Genomic DNA, 21,137 nt, shown 5'->3' with positions numbered 1-21,137 from the left:
TGTGGACATCTAGTAATTAACAAAAACAGAGCAATGCAGTGGTCTTCTATGATGAGGAGCACTGAATTGAACTTGACTGGGGGTTGTCAGTCGAAAAGTTCAGAGTTTCATTATTTTCGGGAGCAGAGATGTGAACTGTTTATTGGCAGGAGCAGATCACTATGGCCTGGATTCACAAACCTTTTTGTGCATCTAGCTGTGACCTAGGACAGATTCATGTTGTTCACCCACTGCATGAATTCACACTTGTACACAAATTACCTAATACGGCATAAAGTGTAAGCAATATTCCTGCGGCTGCTTTTCCACAAGTGCCCCGTACTCCAGGTAACTGTAAATTCGGAGTGATTGTCTCCATTGCAAAAATAGAGTTATCGTATTTCTGTGGTAAACCACCTTAACATGGTTACTGAAATTTTGAAAACTATATATTTGGATTGCGACATTAAAGTTTGGACATTACCTTACAACAGGATATAATTTGCAAGAAATTATAAGCCATGAGGAAGTTGTAGGGTTACACCCTACAACGACGAAACGCGTTGGCTTAAGGGAGTGGAAGACCCCGATACAATAATGAAGAAACAAAAGCCCAACCTACTATTTTCGTGTTCTTTTACATTTGTGTATTTACAGTATTATGTGTGTGCTTCAAAACATTCTAAAAAGTTTGTTCAATTTTTGAATGCGTTTGGGGAATTAGGCTGTGTGTTCCCTTTTTTGACTGCACTGAAAGATATCAGGAATAATTTCTCTTTACTCAGTTGTGAATACTACATGAGCGCTTAATCACCCTCTACACCCGATCAAGTTAATTCTGACGTTAGAAATAGGGTTGGGTGGAATTTCAATTAAGCCGGACTAATCAGAGTAATATGGTAATTCCACATTACTCTTTGGCGCAGAATTACTGATAATTCCGAGAGGACTCTTGTTCGCGTAATTTGGGGAAACAAATACTGAGAGATTACATTTAGCAAAAGCAAGCAGCCACTCGCTAATCATGCTCTGCTTCATTTAGCATTATTTCTTAGATCAAAAATGCACATATGCAGCCTCTTTGGACGTGAGGGCGAATTTTACATTAAGGAAACAGCACTAAATTCTCGGAATAAGTTAGGAAAAAATCCTACCGCAATGGCCTCACTAAATCATATTCTGCTACATTTAGTGCGATTTCTTAGTGCAAAAATGCATCCTCACATCCATGTTGGATGTGAGGGGAATTTTTGCATTAAGAAACAGCGCTAAATGCAGAGTTACTCTTCTCGCACCTTTCCTCGTTAACTTGCAGTTTTTAGGTAATTCCACATGATTACACTACACAGAATTCCTAATCAAGAATTTAGCAATGTGTATTCAAGCAACTGGGAGAGATTACATGTTGAAATCTTAGCACACTCCTCTAGGAACGAAGAATGAAGAGTGTGACATGTGCAGTCAGACAAACACTTCAAGAGAAAAAGTGGTGGTGTTACCTCAACCACAAAACCCTGGTCCTCCTCCCTCAAGCGGCGGTATGTCAGTAGTAGGTTCTGAAAGAGTGACCACACTCGTTCACGTTGCTCTGTGTCAGTAGGTCGCAGCCTACAAGGGAGAGGAAGAAACAAATGTATAACAATATAGTGAATACATTACAAACTAAAATAAACATGCTGTAGTAATTGAAGAACTCCCCTCAACTTTCAGCAAGTCAAAATGAAAACTATGCCTGTCCTGAACAAAATATTCTACCAGTTATTTGTGCAGATCATAATCAATGTATGCTATTTGAGTTCTATTTTCCATATGGACAGAATTATCTTAGGATTGTGGTTATCACATTGGTGTCTCTTACTTTTTCCTAAAATGGAACTATAACTCAAATTAAAAAAATACTCTAATTTAAAGTTTGTGTTAAGGTATTAAAAAATTAGAAATAATAGAAATAGTTTTTTTTATTACGATGTTATTGCCAACCCCTCTACAACAGAGTGGGTTCAGTGAGACCATAGTATAGGAAAATGTGACTTACCCTGTCAGCATCTGTTTGTAGTGTGTAGTGCTGTAGATTCAAATGCTTTGCATACTCAGAAATTACAATTTGTTTTTCTTCAGGGTGATTCCTTCCTTAGTCAACAAAGCGCATAGGCATTGACTCAACCCTTGTTCTTTTGTTCAGCAGGTGAAAGGTGAAGCGGAGTGTAGAGAATAGTAGATATGTATTCTGCACATTGTTAGTCAATAATAAACACGCATTTAATGGGGACAAACAAGTGCTATCACAGCCCGATTCTGGAGAGGAGGATGGATGCGTGTGAATCTGCAGCTATACACACTACAAAACAGATGCTGACAGGGTAAGTAACATTTTCAGTTCACAGCATGTGTGTCTGTAGATACACATGCTGTGCATTGACTGTAAAGTAGTGTCCTCCTTGTGGTGGCCAGTGGGCAGATAATGCAGATGTTTGAAACAAACATCTTAATACCATCTGGCAAACCATAGCCTTCTGACAAACTAATATATCCACAGAGTAATGTTTTGGTGAAAGTGTGTGTCGTTGACCAAGTAGCTGCTTTACAAATATCTGCAAGAAAGCCATGCTGTCTCCTATTTAGGTCTCGCCTAGGGAGCGCATGCGCTGTCTCTTCGAGAGATGCTGCATACAGTATAGTGGGGGAAGCTCCGCCCCCTTTCCAACCTTATTTTTGATTGGCTTGAATCATAATTTCAGCATTCTGATTGGTGCTTGGCTTGGCAATCCCGCCTCCTGAAGGGCATGTCGTAATTATTTTCCTTCCTATGCTATCGGCCCCTTTACTTTAAAAACAGTTTGGTTCCCCTGCCTCTCCCCGTTCCCTCCCGTAGTCCGTGACTTCTTGAACCACCACCACCACCCCTCCCACCCCCTCCCGTTCGTGCCTTCTTTGATGCCAGCACTTAAAATGCAATAGGTCTCGCGTAAATGCGAGTCCTATTGCATTTTATTGGTGGGTAAATTTTCACTAGTTTTTTGTTTTGCATGCGTGCGATACCTCTGGGGCTGCGCCTGCGCCAAACACACCGTATGCCATGATTTGTAAGGAGACCCGGGAGGAGAGCGTTGTCAGCGCATTAGCCCAACTTAGCGTGATGAGAGGAGGTGGCGAAAAACTCAGAGCGGCCAACTTGCTTAGTTTCAGTGTTCCCCTGTTCATGCCTCATCGCCGCCCGCAGTGTGGGAACCTCTTGCTGACCCCGCCCCAAACCTGAGCCACAGTAGCTGCTCGTGGGCCGGCCTCTACCACCCGGGAGAGACGGAAGCGGTGAGGGCAAGAGAACGGAATACAAACCCGTCGGCCAGCAGGACCCAAAACCAAACTGGACCAGGCAAGTTAGCCTACCGCTCCCTTCCCAGCTCCGAAGATCAGCCTCGGCACCGGAGCCGCCGGCAAGCAGCCAGCATCAATGCGGTACGGACCCAGGATGATGCTGGTAAGTGCTGGCCTTCGCTGCAAATGCTCGATTTGTTTCTGCGCGCGCGCGTAAACAGGCACCACTCTTAGGACGCCGTACTTTAATTTGTTATTCTTCCCTCCCGGTGCCTTGTTATTTATTTGTACACGCGTGAAAGTGCGTGTTACACACCAAAGCAGGTACACAACTATCGTGTAAAGATGACTTTGCAATCACACAATACGCAAAGGTTGGCCTGAATTACTAACCCGCTCGCAGTCTTATTACGAGATAACCAGTAAAATGATACTCTCACCAATAAAGTGACGAACCAGCTGGCTCACTTCTTCATCCCCCACCCTACCCTGACTTCCTGAAGACCACCATGCACATCCTCTGTAGACGCAGACTGACACCACAGCCCCAGTGCTCTGGCGAATGGGTAGCCGGAAGCACACAGCCACCCTTCACGTGCGTGCTTCCACTACACTAAAAGACAGAATAAGGACTTCATGAAGACTGCGTAACAGAGATGTTTGATTTTCTCACCCGCCTCTGCCGCACTTGCATGAATTAATTTCCTAGTGGAGCTTCGGCGTGCCGTGGGTATCATTCATACCAACAGGTTTTTATCAGTTCATTACAAAGCAAATTGCAGCGATCCAGCTTGGCCCAAGGTGAGCAGTTAGTCTCTTGTGTCACTTGTTTCTACTTGTTCCTTTTCCAGGCATTATAAGCATTCTGTCCAGTTTCTTCCGCCCCTGCATTCCACCCACTATTCAATTTCTATCCGCCCTGCCCCTTGTTTCTCCTGAGCCCCTTCCTCGTCTTCACGCCGTTCCTCCCTCTTGCATTCCTCTCGGTAGCCCCCGCCCCCCTCCTTTCTGGTATGTAAACAGAACGAATACCTAAAAAGGCATTAAAGAGATAAGAGCGAAAAGCGCAATTGCGTGTTGTCAAATTAACTGGGACGCGGGAAGCGTCAGGAGTTCTACTCGGTTGGATAAGTCAACCAGGAAAAAAGGCATTCCTACACAACGGTGAGCCTGGCAACACGAGTATTAAGAAATCAGGAGTGCTTCTCCCACACCTCAAGAAAGCGCTTTATGTGGTTCGATCTTAAGCCAATCAATATAATGAGAAAAAAAAACACAAGTCCCAAAATGCAAAGCGCTTGCTAATTATGGGGTGAAATGCCACAATACAGGTCTCAACACTGTTTATTTATTTGGATATTCTGGGCAGCTTCGCACGTCTCCTTGCGTTTAGTTCAAAGCACATACCATTACCATAATCCTTTTGTACTGCATGGCAGTAGCTTCAGGGAAGAGGGATGTTTGGGGTGTTACACCCTCTGATAAATGTATTATTTAACTCTTTAACCGCGGCGGAATAGTTTAGCGGAGTGGGCGGGGCCGCGTCGGCCAACGGACGTGCGCAACACTACGGAGGTAGTGCTCACGACGGCCGTTGGCTGACGAATGCACGCAACAGGTTAATAAATAGTTGGGTGCAGGAGGTCTGGGGATGTGCAAGTCGGATTTCATCTCGGATTTTTAAATACGCACTCACACACTCTCTCTGTTTTAAACATCTTAAAACATGGCAAGTTTACAAATATAATTTTTTTTAAGTACCTCTCGCTATCCGCACTCCTTTCCCTTTTCATTGAGCCTTAACCCCTTTTCATGCGTTGCTTCTTTTGTAATGATTAATATGATATGTCAACATGAGTGTTACGCAGTTTGGTGCTTACTTTCCCTCCATGTTAAATAACAGTAGATGAATCAGCACCCAGGCTAATGTGCTGCATAGTTAAATAAATATAAGGTCCAAAAGGCGAGACTGATTGCATTGCAAAAGCTTGTTTACATGTAGAGGGTGCCCTCGAAGTATGGGGAGTACACATTTACCCTTTGCATATCAAGTTTGGTTGCGTTTAACAATCAAGTTAGCAAGACTGCTTTGGTAATAGATGGACCTTTAACAGGTTTAGCAAAGGCCACAAAAGTTGACTAGTCTTTCAAAAAGATTTAGTCCTATCAAAATAACAAATGAGTGCCCGTTTAAGATCTAAGGTGTGTAATGTTTTTTCTGCTGCAGAATCAGGATGTGAAAAGAACACAGGAAGCTCACCTGTCTGATTCATATGAAATGGTGATTCTACCTTAGGTAAGAATGTGGGGTATAAGACTACTCTATTTCTGTAAACTTGTTAGAATGAATATGATAGTAGGAGTTTGCAGTCACTGATGCGCTTGAGCTACCAAATGCACCTCACTACCAGAAAAGGCACCTTCCATGAAAGAAACTGCAAAAAACATAAGTGAAGTGGTTCATAAGCTTTGTGAGAAAAACATTAAGGTTCCAAGCAGGTGTTGATGGCATTCTTGAGGGGAATAACTCTTTTGAGCTTCTCCATGAACGATGTAATCCCAGGAATCCAAAAAAGCGATGAGTCTTCCCCATTATGGATGTATGCACTAAAGGAGCTAAATAAAGTCGCATATATGTTTTTGCTAGACCTGCCTTGTGAAAGTGACTTAGGTATGAAATGATTTCTTGAATTGAAACCATAAAGGGGTAAAATGCTTAGAACTGGAAAAATCTTTTCCACTTGGCAGCATTTTATGCAATCATAGTAGGCCTACATGCCTCACTCAAAATTGCCATACACTCCAGAGAGAGGCATAAATATACAAATTCTAAGACCTCAGGAGCCAGATGGCAAGGCTGTGCTGCCTGGGATCCAGGTGTTTGATTCAACCTTGTTGCTGCCTGAGAAGGTCGGGCCTGACTGGGAGCACATTATGTGGGCAGATGGACATCTCAAACTGCACCGAATAGCACCGAATAGCAGGATTGTCTGGTCCAAGTTGTTGCCACCCAAATGAGTGTCAAAGAGATCTGCCTCATTTTCCTGACCACGTATGGACGGAGTGGTAGAGGTGGAAAAGCACAGGCAAATATCCCTGACAAGTTCATCCATAGTGCATTGCCTATGGAATGTGGGTGTGGGTACATAGGTGAAGCTTTGGCATTTTGTGTTTCCTGGGGTGGCAAATAAGTCGGCAACTGAAAAAAGCACCAATGGAGGATTGGTGGATAGAGCTCTTGGATTTGCTGATGCACCCTGCTTGAGAGGTCCAAAACATTGTTGTCATCTCCTTGGAGGTGCTCTACCAGAAAATGTACATCATGACTAAATGCCCAATGCCAAAGTTGTACCACCTTGTTTTGGACTCTGGAGTAGAAAGCTTTGAGGGCCAGAGTAATGGGCAGGAGTTCTAGGTAATTGGTGTGAGTCACCTGTGAAGCGGGTTTCAGGTGACCTGAACAGTCACATGGTCCATATGTGCAGCTCACCCCAGGAGTTATGCATCAGTAATAATGGACAAATGCAGTAGAGGGTCTACAAAAGGAACAACTAGAAACAGATGGTTGTTGTTTCATCACTGAAGAGTGCACTGAGTGCTGGATTTTATCAACACGTTCTCCTCCCATTGACCCCCACTAGTGACTATTGATTAGCGACACACTGCTGAAGAGAGCGCATGTGCAATCTAGTGTGTGGAACAGTCGATATACAAGAGCTGATCACACCTAAGAGCTTCATTACTGTTTTTACAGTTAATGGGCAATTGATGTAAAAAAGATGCAGCAGCTGTTGGAATGCTATCACCCTCTGTTGACTAGGTTATGCCTTCCCCTTGACGACATTCAGAATTTATTCTAGGAAGGGTTGGGTGGGTCTGTTGAGGTTGGGGATGGGACTTTTGGGGATTTACTGTGAGGCATAGGCTGTGAACCAGGTCTAGAGCTGTGTATGAGTTAGACACTGCTGCCGGCTGCTGGTGAATTTTAACTGGGTGGGAGTGTATGGGCATGATGGAGGTGGTGAGGGTGCTGGAGGTGAGTGTCTGGTGAGTGTTTGGGTATTGGAACAAACTTTCTCGGCATGGTTTTCCCCAACTTTTTGCCTTCAATCCTCTTGTTTTTGCAGACTTTGCTTTTTGCTGGCCTTAGGACTTTGCACATTTTACCACTGCTAAACAGTGCTAAAGTGCTTTTACTATGCACCCTAAAACATGGTGACATTGGATTACAGCCCATTGGCACATTTAATTTACTTTCCAGTAAAATGGTACTACATGTACTGAGGGCCTGCAGCACTCCTTGTGCCACCTACTTTAAACATGTCTTAGGCCTGCCTTCATAGCCTTTGTGTGCAGTTTTAAACTGCCATTTTGACCTGGCAAGGTAACCTCTTGCCAGGTGCAAATCTGCCTTTTTTAATGCATATGTCATCCTTATAGTTGGCCCTAAGCAACCCAGAGGGCAGGTTGTGTTGTATTAAAAATGTTTGGCATGTACCTTTTCGTTTTACATTTCCTGGCAATGAAAAACTCTCAAATTCTTTTTTCACTACCTCTCCCACAGGAGAACATTGGCTTACTTTATTATTTTTAAGTGATAACTTTCAATTGGGAGCAGGTAGGTAAATGGTAAAGTCAAATTTTAAGTCACAATTCTAAAAATGCCACTTGTAGAAAGCTGGCATTTTCCTGTCACAACTATTTGGTGCCTGCAGACTGTATCCTGGGTCACATGGCTGGTGCAGCTGACCGTTTGTCTGTGTGTACTATTCCCAGACAGCAAGAGAAAGTGGGAATAGGTGTTGACCGAATGGCCATCTCTGACTTGATGAGGAGGAGTAGCTGTCACATATCACACTTGCACATCACAAAGACTCTGCCCCAACGTACTCACAAAGCAGTGGCGTAACGAAACTTGAGGGGGCCCCCCTGCAAAGTACATGGAGGGGGCCCCCCATTCTCCTCGCCAGTCAAGAGCCCTCAGGCCAGCGACCCGCCATACTGCAGGGGCTCACCCCAGCCATAAAAAAAGGATTCTGGTTCCTCTATTGGTCACATCCGCCCTCTCATCGAGCGATTTACATACATCAGTAAATGCTGCTGCGCCCTCCAGCAAAGTTACATAACACTGCCTCCAGCCGGCCCACCAAACACATCCTCCTACTTGATGAGCCACCTTCAAGCGAAGCCCGCTCAGTTAACCACCTCCAAACACAGACCACTGCCTTTGTGCCTGCTACCAACTCATCCATTACACTCTACCCTCACCCCTACGAAACCCGCAATTATGCTTTTCTGCCCGCCTTTAAAACCACCCCTCGGATGTCACTGCAAACCTGTGACCGCCGCCTACTGCTCCCCTGTCCATCACCCACAGAAAGACTGATGGCCGGTCACCATCTAACCACTGCCTACCAGTAAAGACAGAACCTTTCAGCTGCTGGCCTCCCCAATGCCACTATGGAAGTTTTAAAAATGTTGAACAATCTCTCCAACTGACCACCTCAAAACATTTCTTCCTGCTAGCCTATACGGCATCAAAGCCGTTCCTGCTACTTTTCATCCTCTGCATGATGCACACAATAATATCAAATGTACAAAGGGTCAGATTTTTGTTTCCTCACGCCAACATTAATTTACACTATGTACCCCACTAAACCATACCTGCTGTCAAAGGAAAACCAGATCCCATATGTAGCACCAGTCAACAAGTACCCCAAGGACAAACACCAGAGAGAATGAGCGATTCATGAATTAAACCTACAATGACAACGTAGCATTTCCCCACCAACTGTCAGCCCAGCGAAGTCTGCAACCGCACAGTAGCCATCAATACCAGCAACGTCTAAAGCGCATTTCCACTTCCTTTCTTTGGCAGCTCCTGATACATATACGTATGCCTTCTGGGCGCCATCTACCACAGACCACAGCATTCTTTGTGTCCCTAAGACTAATCGAATGCTGTCGGTGAACGCTTCTCTTCCCCCTTCCTTACTAATAACTAATGGAGGATAACGAAAAAAATATATAGTATTTTCTTATGCAAATAGCGTATCAAGTACTTGCTGCCCGCAGTCCTCGCCAGATCCACCCAAATCAATATTCTGCTATCGCACCATCCTGTCACCCCTATTATTATCTGAAGATATTTTTTTATCCCTTCCTTGAACTGGGAAAAGCAATACTTTGCACAAAAACAAGTCCCTTTAAAACCTTTGCTACTTACAGACTCGCAAAGCACTTACTTGTTTTACTAACTGTTGTAAAGCAAACGGATAACTCATTCTAGGATTGGGATTATTGTTTAGAGGTGTGGAAGTTAATACTGAGACATAGGATGATTTTTTGCATACACTCGTTCTTCCCTGCATGCGCACACAAAGCAATATTACAATTTAGCTAAACAAATTGTTCAGAAATGTACCGGAAGGTAAAGAAACAGCCCAAATTATTTTTACAAAGTAAAATAGACAATCGTCAACTTTATACCCCATGACATAAAAGCCTTAGCGTGCACAGCTTGCTCAAATCCACGCTACCTAATTCTACCAAACTCAGCACATTTGAACCTCTCATAATTCCATGCCACACTATTCAACTATAAATAATTTAACCCTACATTCCATACCACATAATTACAATCCTAAATATGAAAAAACATATATTTCTACTTCACTCCATACCTCATAATTCCACATCACATAATAACATTCCACACAACTTAATAGCACTCCAATCCACATGATTAGACTCCACACTACACAATTCAAGTACACATAATTCCACTTCAACCTATATAATTATACGTCACACAACATATTTACACGCAACTCCAAAACACAGAATTACCCTCCACAAAATACAACTCTGCAAAATGCTACATAATTCCACTCCGCACAATTATACACCACACCATGCCACATAATTCCACACGCCACAATTCCACAATTCATCCCCACACAATTCACACATAATTACTCCACATAATACCACTCAGCACCACATAATTAACCTCCACATAATTATGCTCTCATCCATATTGCATAAATACACTCCACATAAATCCAGTCTGTCACGTAGCAACATTCCACATAACTACACTTCACACCATGCCTCATAATACCACTCAACATAATTTTCACCCAGCAGCGAACACTTCCACGTCACACATTTCAACTCTACACATTTCCATTCCACACCACATAATTCAACAACAAACTACATAATTCAAACCAACAACAGAATTACATAACACACCACATACATCCAATCTACACCACAAAATTCCACATCATGCTATAATATTTAACAGCACACCCCATAAGTAAACTCCACTACATACCACTCCACAAAGCAAAATACCATTCCAGATAATCTCACTCCAAGACACACAATCCCACTCCATGACACACAATCCCACTCCACATAATTCCAGTACACTCAATACCACACAATTACTATCCACATAATTACATTATTTCGTTACACAGATCCAATCCACACAATACAATTCCACAACTAACAATTCCAATCCAAACCACATATGTCCACTTGACACCACACACATTCACTCCACTCCAAGCAGAAAACACATAGGTAAAATACACTGTCCTTTACAATGTCAATAGCTCTAACTCTCACAAATGCGAGACCAATTGCATTGCAAATGCTTGTTTACCTTCCAATGCGACCGAGCAGATCCTGTTCATTTTTTTTATTTTTATTTATTTTATGGAGTTTTATATAGCTCGAACTTGACCCGTATCGGGTATCATAGCGCTTTACATGAGCACCAGTTGCGTTACATGAGGACACATTCATATTTGTTAGGCACAGGGAGATTAAGTGATTTGCCCATAATCACAGGATGTTCAGCGTCATTGTTGAAACTCGAACCCAGTTCCCCAGATTCGAGTTCGACCGCCCTAGCCGTTAGGCCAACTCCTCTCCCAAGTATGAGTAAGAATAGGCATAAGAAGGGCTAAGCAGAAGAGCTGAAGTATTTAGATGTAAAAGTAGTGGAAGGTAGGTTCAAGTAGGAGTATGCAGGAGTAAGAGTGCAAGTAGGAGTAGGTAGGACTAAGTTAATGGTAATAAGGGCATTGGTAAATACGGTAGCAAAAGTAAGAATAGCAGTTAGAAGACGTAATAGGAGTAAGAGGAGAAATGAGTAAGAGCAGGAGGAAATAGGCTTTAATAAGTTGTAAGTGGAAGCAAGAGTATGTTGGAATAATAAAACGTAAGAGTGGGAACAAATATGAGGTGTAAGAGAAAGGTAAAGTTAAGAGGTTACGTAGCACAGTAAGAGGAAGTATGCAACATATGAGTAGAAACAAAAATCAGCAGTAGGCATAAGTAGGAAAAGTTAGTAAATTAAGTGCAAGATTAATGAAAGTAAGATTGAAAGAGACCAAGATGAGAAAAGAAAGACGAAGACAGCAAATCCTTCCATATTCTTCTAGGACTCCAGTGCTAACAAAGCGTGACATGCTTTTCATTTTATGTACACATCAGATGAAGAGCAAGGACCTTCCATTAAGCGCTATTGTAACACGCTTCAGTTGGTAACTTGCGTGCAGCTGAAATAGGTACAATTTATGTGTTTTATAGCGCTCACAAACAGCATAAGCGTGTTTCTTGGCACTATTTCAACAAAAGTTAACACTATGCCACTGGCAGAGGTGCAATTTGTTTTATTAATGTGTTGCACACAGACCGGTCTCTGCGACGTGCTGTTCGACGAAAAAGTGCAAGAAAAGACTTCTTAATACCACGTGAGCAGCACTTCAGAACTGTTTGGATAAAGCTTAGCCGATGCCCAGGAGCCGAATAGTGATTTTTGTGTGTCTCTGGCGCCCAGTAGCAGTGCGTTTACCCCGAGGGCCACATTTGGCATGTTCTGATTTGAACTCACCATTATAGAGAGAATGTAATACTAGGTCATTTATTGTCACATGCAACAAGGGTTGTCAATCCCGGCCCCCTTTCTCTGTAGTCCCCGGCACCTGTTTAGAGGTGGACAGGAAGGAGCCCTCTCTCCTTCCAGCACAGCAAGCAATACCACAGAACAGCGCCAAGACCAACACAAACGGCTCCCGGTAGCTCAGCTCATGTGCCCCGGTAGATGTGAGGCTGTGAGCTGATGAGTAAGAGGTTTAGGAGCAGGGTGAAGAGCTGGCAGCCTACACCAGGGTGGAGCAACAGCACGAGGCGTCTACAGCAACAGGGGACGGGTCTCCTCAGCTCCGAAGTGTGAGGCCAGCATGTGGGAGCCATGCAGTGGCAGCCAATGCTTGTGAAGCAAGTAATCAAGCATTGGCAAAGGTCAAATAAAACCAAGCTAGTGCCAACTAACACGAAGGGTAGGACGGGGAATGGTAAAATTGGGGGCAGGAGGCAGGCCCGGCTCCAGGATTCTTTATTTGGGTGGGCCAAGGGTACATTCGGGTGGGCCACTGCTGGCCTGATTTATCGCTTATATAGCTAGCCAGGCCTGCTTCTGGGCCCTCCTTTATCTCTCCTTACTCTTACAAGGCACAGTAAAACGCACTCTTTTCAAAGTCTCTTTCTAAATGTTATCACTCTCAAAAAGTGCTTTTCTTCCATGCAATGTCCCTTTGATGGGAAGAGGAAGTTTCTAAGGTGGGAGTATCAAGCAAGTGACACTACCCAGGCTTCCTCTGTGCGAGCCTTCAGGGAGAAACCCTCTTCATTACTACCTCCACCTGACCTCTGACTCTGCAGCGCACTCTCTTACAGGCTTGATTATCCACTTTTCTACCACCCTTCTCCATCACACCTTATCTCACACCTGACCTTGGGCCCTAGCCCCATATCAGCCACCATTCAGTTCCACTTTCACTATTCCCAGTAAAAAACAATAGTAAAATCACCTTCAAACTTGAAACATTAAATATAGCAGTAAAAATAATTAGCATGCATGATAAAGTATGCTCCACAGTTGTCCTAATCACCCGACTATTAATTAAATAAATGAAAACAGAAAGGCCATGACAGGGCCGGCTTTATTGCTGGTGCAAATGTCTTTTTGACCTCTTTCTCTGTAGCTAGCTTAACTACCACCCTCCAACAGTACCCTTCATCTCGCCATAGCCACTCCCCCTCATGGCCTCCTCCTCAGACTCCCTAACTACCACTCTCCACCAGTGTCCCCCATCTTTCTGTAGCTCCCCCACACCCCATGACCTCCTCCTCAGATTCCCTCACTGCCACCCTCCACCAGCGCCCCTCATAGCTTCGTATTTCCCCCCACTCCATGACCTCCTCCTCGGATTCCCTGCCACCCTCCACCAGTGCCCCTCATCTCTCTGCAGTTCCCCCCCCATGACCCCCTCATCAGATTCCTTCACTGCCACCCTCCACTAGTGCCCCTCATCTCTCTATAGTTCCCCCCACCCCATGACCTCCTGCTTGGCTTCTCTCACTGCCATCCTTCACTAGTGCCTCTCATTTCTCTGTAGCCCCCCCACCCCATGACCTCCTCCTCAGATTCCCTCACTGCTCCCTCAACCAGCGCCCCTCATCACTCTGTAATTCCCCCCGAGCCCCATGACCTCCTCCTCGGATTACCTCACTGCCACCCTCCACCAGTGCCCCTCATCTCTCTGTAGTTCCCCCCCACCCCTGACCTCCTCCTCAGATTCCCTCACTGCCACCCTCCACCAGTGCCCCTCATTTCTCCATAATTCCCCCCACCCCCATAACCTCCTCCTCAGATTCCTTCACTGCCACCCTCCACCAGCACCCCTCATCTCTCCGTAGATCCCCCCACCCATGACCTCTTTGGATTCCCTCACTGCCACCCCCCACTAGTGCCCCTCAGCTCTCTGTAGTTCCCCCACCTCATGACCTCCTCCTCCGCTTCCCTCACTGCCAACCTCCACTAGTGCCCCTCATTTCTACATAGCCCCCCACCCCATGACCACCTCCTCAGATTCCCTCACTGCTCCCTCCACCAGCGCCCCTCATCTCTCTGTAGTTCCCCCCCACCCCATGACCTCCTCCTCAGATTTCTTCACTGCCGCCCTCCACCAGTACCCCTCATCTCTCTGTAGTTCCCCTCCACCCTGTGACCTCCTCCTCGGATTCCCTCACTGCCACCCTCCACTAGTGCCCCTCATCTCTCTGCTGTTGCCCCCACCCGTGACCACCTCCTCTGACTCCCTCACTGCCACCCTCCACCAGTGCTCCTCATCTCACTGTAGCTCCCCACCCCATTACCTCTTCCTCGTTTTCCCTCAATGCCACCCTCCACTAGTGCCCCTCATCTTTCCGCAGCTCCACCCCCACTCCAGGACCTCCTCCTCGGCTTCCCTCACTGCCACTCTCCACTAGTGCCCCTCATCTCTCTGTAGTTCCACCCACCCCGTTGACCTCCTCCTCTGACTCCCTCACTGCCACCCTCCACCAGTGCTCCTCATCTCACTGTAGCTCCCCACCCCATGACCTCTTCCTCGTTTTCCCTCAATGCCACCCTCCACTAGTGCCCCTCATCTTACCGCAGCTCCACCCCCACTCCAGGACCTCCTCCTCGGCTTCCCTCACTGCCACTCTCCACTAGTGCCCCTCATCTCTCTGTAGTTCCACCCACCCCGTTGACCTCCTCCTCTGACTCCCTCACTGCCACCCTCCACCAGTGCTCCTCATCTCACTGTAGCTCCCCACCCCATTACCTCTTCCTCGTTTTCCCTCAATGCCACCCTCCACTAGTGCCCCTCATCTTTCCGCAGCTCCACCCCCACTCCAGGACCTCCTCCTCGACTTCCCTCACTGCCACTCTCCACTAGTGCCCCTCATCTCTCTGTAGTTCCACCCACCCCGTGACCTCCTCCTCCGACTCCCTCACTGCCACCCTCCACCAGCGCCCCTCATCTCTCCGTAGCTCCCCACCCCATGACCTCTTCCTCGGATTCCCTCACTGCCACCCTCCACTTGTGCCCCTCATCTCTCCATTGCCCCTCTCTCATATCCATTCCATTTGTTGTACAGCGCTACTCATATGAGTGTAGGGTGTCACAGTACTTTACATAACAGCACGCATTATACAGAGACAATAAATCAGTCTATGGGGAATGTCACATAAGCCAATGAGGATTACAAGGTGTAGAAATCACGTCATCCATACTGGTGGGCAATATATTTTACGGGGGTTTGGACTGGAGAAGCACAAACTCAGGATTTAAAGAGTACTCCAGTGGTTGGGGGTCAGCTTTACTGATAAAAATGTATAACTGCCCAAACAAACTCTTTTTGGCAACATTAGAATAATGAAGGAATGGAGAAGTTCTAACTATATCACAATACAAAAAAGCGAAGTTTGTATGCAGCTCTTCAAAGACAGTTCATAGGTCACTGTCCTATGTTAGGATAGTAACTTCTGAACTGCAAGTAACACACGGATATCTGTGACAGAGGTAGTAACCCACTGAGCTATTCCCATAAAATTCAGTTTATCAGCACTTAAAAACTACCAACAGACAAATGGTTACTCTGCAGCAGGATCGTAAATCACCAGTTATCTGCACAGTTTTTATTGTAGTTGTACATCGGTGGCAGATTCACTGGGAGGGCCATGGCTCATGTTTGGGTGGGCCAGGCTCATGTTTGGGTGGGCCTGGCCCACCCGGCCCACCCCACCCTCTAGAACCGGGCCTGGCAGGAGGTAACATATCCTGCACTTGTTAGTGGTGTGAGACAAAGAAAAGGGTCAGCGACAGGAGGATATTTACAGCTGGGACTAATTAAAGTCCCAGATAACCTATCTGTAGAAATGTAAATGCTGCATTTTAAAACATATCAGGCATTTGTTATCAACCCACAACATAGCATGTTTTTTTGAGCTCACAATGAAAACTCACAATTAAAAATGCTAGACTTACCGACAACGCTGCAGAATGTGATCTGTCCTGCTCCTTACTTGTCTAACCTCTCTCCCCGAAAGCCCGGTGTTTCTGAAGAGTGCAGGGCCCCATCCCTTTTCCGCCCGGCTCTGACTGAAGAGAAACAATGTAACTTGTTACTTTGTTTCTCTTCAGTCCTGCCCTGGGTCAGCACGAGGAGCTCTGAGCAGGCTGCAGACTGCACCTGCTTTCTAGAGCAATCCTTTCTCTACCAGCTCTTTACTGAAGAGCTGAGGGGGCCCCCTTCACCTACCGAAGACTGGGGGCCCCCCCGCACCGCGGGGGCTGCGGGGGCGTTTGTTACGCCCCTGTCACAAAGGGTATCACACTAGTCTTTTGGGCCCCCAAACAAGCTGGGGCTAGAGCAGGGAGGCAGGCAGGAAATGCCAGACACCTCTGTAGTGGAAGAACACTAGAAGCTTCTCCCACTTCAAAATGGCCACCAGGTATAAAAAGTGGACCCTCTGACCCAACACTTCAGTACACTTCTGGTTCTGTGGGAGACTCAGAAGAAGGAAAGCTGTGCTGCTGCAAAAAGCACCACCCTGCTGCCTGAGTGAGAAAAACTGGACCTGCAACTTGAATCCAGGGCCACTAGAGTTTCTACAAGGGCTAGTTGGCTGGCCTCCTGATCAGAGTCTCAGGGACTGAAATGGCTATACCATCTGGACCCCTGGACTCTGCCTGCTGTGAGACTTACTCCGCTCCCCCCTCCTCCAAGTGGTGCCCCTCCAGTCCAGGACCCTTGGAAGTAGGGCTAAAGGTGAGCTGCCAGCCCAGCTGAGGTCATTACCAGAACCGACACAGCACACCGCAAACCCAATGCAGGCTCACAGTACCTTATCAGTACCAACTCAGTGTGAAACAGCCTCAAGGCAAGTCCACAACGCAGCTCTCGCAGCTCATCAAAACTGCCGCTGTGCGACGCATCCTTGATGCGCACCTCGCATTCTAGTCAGAGCGATACTGCGTGGTAGAACGCTCTGCAACCAGGATTTAACCCCTTCGCTGCCAGGCCTTTTCCCCCCTGTGCTAAGCCTTTTTTGGCTATATGGGGTAGTTGTGCTTAGGCCCCTGTAAGTTTTTGACCACATAAGGTATTCACGCCAAATTTGCGTCCTTTTTTTGCAACATCATGGGGATTCTAAAGATACCCAGGGTTTGTGGATATCCCTGGAGGGGACCCAAAAATTACCCAAAATACAGGACATTTTTTTTAATGAAAATTGGGGAAAAACGGCTACAGATGAAAGCGTCTGGTTTTTTCCCTGCAAATGGTATCAACAAAGGGGTTGTGGGGCTGAAATCACCATTTTCCCAGCTTTCAGGGACAACAGACTTTTGTCAGAAAACCCCAAAATTGTACTCCGTTTTGGCATTTTTCTGGGACATTGCCTATTTTTCGTGCTTTTAACCTCCTTCCAGTTAATAGTAGAAATGGGTATGAAAGCAATAATGGATCCTGAAACGCTATACATTTTAGAAAAGTAGACAAAATTCTGAATTCATCAAGGTGTTATTTGTGGAGATCCTTCAAGGTTTCTTCATAGAAACTAACAGTTAAATATAGGAAAAATTGAAAATTAGTTGAAAAAAACCGCCATTTGTGCCAACATTTTCACCTGTAACTTCTTCTAATTGTGACAGCTGTTTGAAAGCAACATACCGTTACATCCACTAGACCTTTCTGGTTGTGGGGATATATAGGACTTGTAGGTTCAGAAAGAACCCGACGAACCCAGAGCCAATAACTGAGCAGCGTCTTGCAATGGTTTTTCATTATGTTCCGGGTATATAGCAATTAATTTGGGAAAATATATACATGGAAAAATCGGTATGAAAGACACTTATGTATTTCTGAAATTGGAACAAAATATAGAGTTTAGAAACAGTAGATATTTGCATATTTCCGAAATTGTGAGTACCCATACCAGCACGAGACTTATAGGTTATTTTTCAAAATGACTTCTTTTTCACACATTGTCTTTCATTTGGGTGGCAGAAATGCATCGAAAGTCAATAGGTAATAACAGTTGCTCTACAATTCTGTGTTACCCAAAGTCTCCCGATAAAAATGGTACCTCACTTGTGTGGATAGGCCTAGTGCCCACAACAGGAAACGGCCCAAAACGCAACGTGGACACACCACATTTTCACAGTGAAAACTGACCCTTTTTTTGCAAAGTGCCTAGCTGTAGATTTTGAACCCTAGCTCTGCCGGGACCTAGGGAAACCTATCAAACCTATACATTTTTGAAAACTAGACACCAAGGGGAATCCAGGATGGGGTGACTGGATTGATTCTCACCAGGTTCTGTTACCCAGATTCCCTTGCCAACCCCAAAACTTGAAAAAAAAACATTTTCCTAATATTTCTGTGGTGATAAGTTCTGGAATCTGCATGGATCCACAAAATTCCACCCACCCCGCATTCCCCAAAGTCTTCAGAAAAAAATGGTACCTCACTTGTGTGGGTAGGCCTAGTGCCCGCGAAATGAAACAGCCCAAAATGTAACGTGAACACACCACATTTTCTCAGTGACAACCGACCCTTTTTTTGCAAAGTACCTAGCTGTAGATTTATAACGCTAGCTCTGCCGGCACCTAGGGAAACCTAGCAAACCTATACACTTTTAGGTCTCGCCTGAGCCAGCACTTTAGCGCTGCTCTCGCGAGAGCTTTTGTAAAAGGGGGATTTGGAAGTGCAAACCAGTGCTTTCAGGCCGCCAACTACAGTGCATGTGCGCCGGGCGCGCACACCATTTGGCAGCCTGCGTGATCATTTCGCAGCCGCTTTGATGTTCTCAATGAGCCGCGCAGCCACTGAGAACATCAAAGCGGCCGCGAAAGTGCACACCATTTGCCACCCCCTCCCTTATCCCACTTCCTGCTTGTTGCTTGTGCTTCTTTTGTTCTTGTTTACCTTCTGGCTAGAGGCAGCTGACAGAGTTGAAAAGTTGGCAATTTAAAACGTCCTGCGGAGATTTGGAGACAAGTTGAGGCGACCCCGCAGTATTGCCTTTATTAAGCTTTTAATAAAACAAAACTCCAATTTCATCATGACCCGCACAGTGCTGCTGCTTATGGCCGCACCGCGCTCATCCTTCTCAGTTATACAATCATCTCTCCACTCCTATTACATGTGCTGTAATAATCACTGGCCCACAGTGCTGCTTCTCATTGAACACAGCCCTACAATTAAGTTATTCGGCCCTCAGAACGCTGCTCATTAATAATACTTTCCCCATTGGTCCTACTCCTTTTCATGTCTCTTCTACAATCTCCTGTTGTCTACAGTCCCAATAGTTACAGTAATGGCAGCTAGTTCTCGAGCATGGCCAGTACTTGTGCAGCCTCCTTCCCTCCCTCCCTCACTTTCTCGCTCCACTCAGTGGTCACAGCATTGTATTATCATTTTTCTCGAGTGTGGTCAGTACTTGTTCAGCCTTCTTTTTTTTTTTTTTTTTTTTCTTTTCTCTCTCCCTCTCTCCCTCCCTCCCTCTCTCTCTCCCTCCCTCCCTCCCTCTCCTCCCTCTCCTCCCTCCCTCTCCTCCCTCTCCTCCCTCCCTCTCCTCCCTCCCTCTCTCACCCTCTCGCTCCCCTCAGCTGTCACAGTATTGTATTAGCAATTTTCTCGAGTGTGGCCACTACTTGTACAGCCTCCTTCCCTCCCTCCCTCTCCTTCTCCCCCTCCCTCCCTCTCTCTCCATCTCCCCCTCCCTCCCTCTCTTTCTCCCCTCAGTGGTCACAGCATTGTATTATTATTTTTCTCGAGTGTGGAGAGTACTTGTGCAGCCTTCTCCCCTCTCTCTCTCTCTCTCTCTCTCTTCCTCCCTCCTTCTCTCGTTCCCTCCCTCTCCCTCCCTTTCCCTCTCTCCCTCTCTCTCTCTTCCTCCCTACCTCCCTCCCTCTCTCCTTCCCTCCCTCCCTCTCTCTCTCTCTCTCTCCCTCTCGCTCCCCTCAGCTCTCTGCTTCTCAGAATATTTTCCAATTCCCTCATCTTTCGCGTACGGAGCTCAGACTTGCAGCGAATGCATCATGGCCCAGTGCCAGCCCCTTATGAGCTTTGGCCCCACCCCCTCTAGATCACGCACAGCAGCGCTCCCACCACAGCCATCAGCCTCCAGCCGCTTACCGTCCCTCCACCAATGATGCTGTTCCTTCGCCTGATTTCTCATCATGTGGGAATATTTTATGGGAAACCCGCAAGAGTGGAAAAGAAAAGAAAGAGAGGAGTGTAAAAGTCTTACAAGCTTGGGAAACACGCTTCTTCTCCCTCGTTAGGGAGATCATCAGACTGCACGTGCTTTTCAAACGAGGAGCGGAAGGAAGATGTAACGAACATTGAACGGTCCAGCTTGCTGTATATAAAATCGCAAAAAAGAAAAGAGGGGAGGGGGCTCCAGTCTTTCACATCGTGAGCAAACTTCCTGTACCTTTGCATGTACACATAATGAATGGCCTGTGCCACTTGGAACGTGGCACTTTATTATATCGTATTTATTTACTATCCTTATAAGGCATTGAATCACTTTAAAAATGTGTTGCTTGAGTGCCTTGCTTGAGAGCTGCAAAGGGTGTTTGTGTAATGGAATTGGTGCTCATGTAAAGTGCTCCAATAACCTTCCGGGTGAGTTTGAGCTTTATTTTGAAAAGTGCACAAGGATAACAAGCATTGGCATAGCCAATAGGTCTCACTTTTGGGACCTTTTAAGTATTTAGTTATGCAGCACAATATCCTTGGTGCACCAACACCAACTGTTGCATGGCTAAACACTTATAAGGTCCCAAAGGCGAGACCTATTGGCTATGCCAATGCTTGTTGAAAACTAGACACCCGGGGTATTCCAGGGAGGTATGGCTTGCATGGATACCCCAATGTTTTCTTACCCAGAATCCCCTGCAGACCTCAAATTTAGCTGA

At 45.9% G+C, this 21,137-nt stretch overlaps 1 protein-coding gene across 2 annotated transcripts in view; it reads right to left on the bottom strand.

The window, feature by feature from the left end:
• The window catches only part of HPS1 (HPS1 biogenesis of lysosomal organelles complex 3 subunit 1), a 365,168-nt gene that overhangs the window by 229,436 nt on the left and 114,595 nt on the right, over window positions 1-21,137 (bottom strand). For both annotated transcript variants that reach the window (XM_085606326.1, XM_085606327.1), the window contains exon 6: window positions 1,479-1,587. In XM_085606326.1, coding sequence (XP_085462452.1) covers window positions 1,479-1,587 — 109 coding nt within the window. The remainder of the gene's footprint in view (window positions 1-1,478; window positions 1,588-21,137) is intronic.

This window comes from Triturus cristatus, chromosome 1_2, assembly GCF_964204655.1.
Source record: "Triturus cristatus chromosome 1_2, aTriCri1.1, whole genome shotgun sequence".
Taxonomy (NCBI): domain Eukaryota; kingdom Metazoa; phylum Chordata; class Amphibia; order Caudata; family Salamandridae; genus Triturus; species Triturus cristatus.
This window is presented reverse-complemented; position numbering and strand designations above follow the sequence as displayed.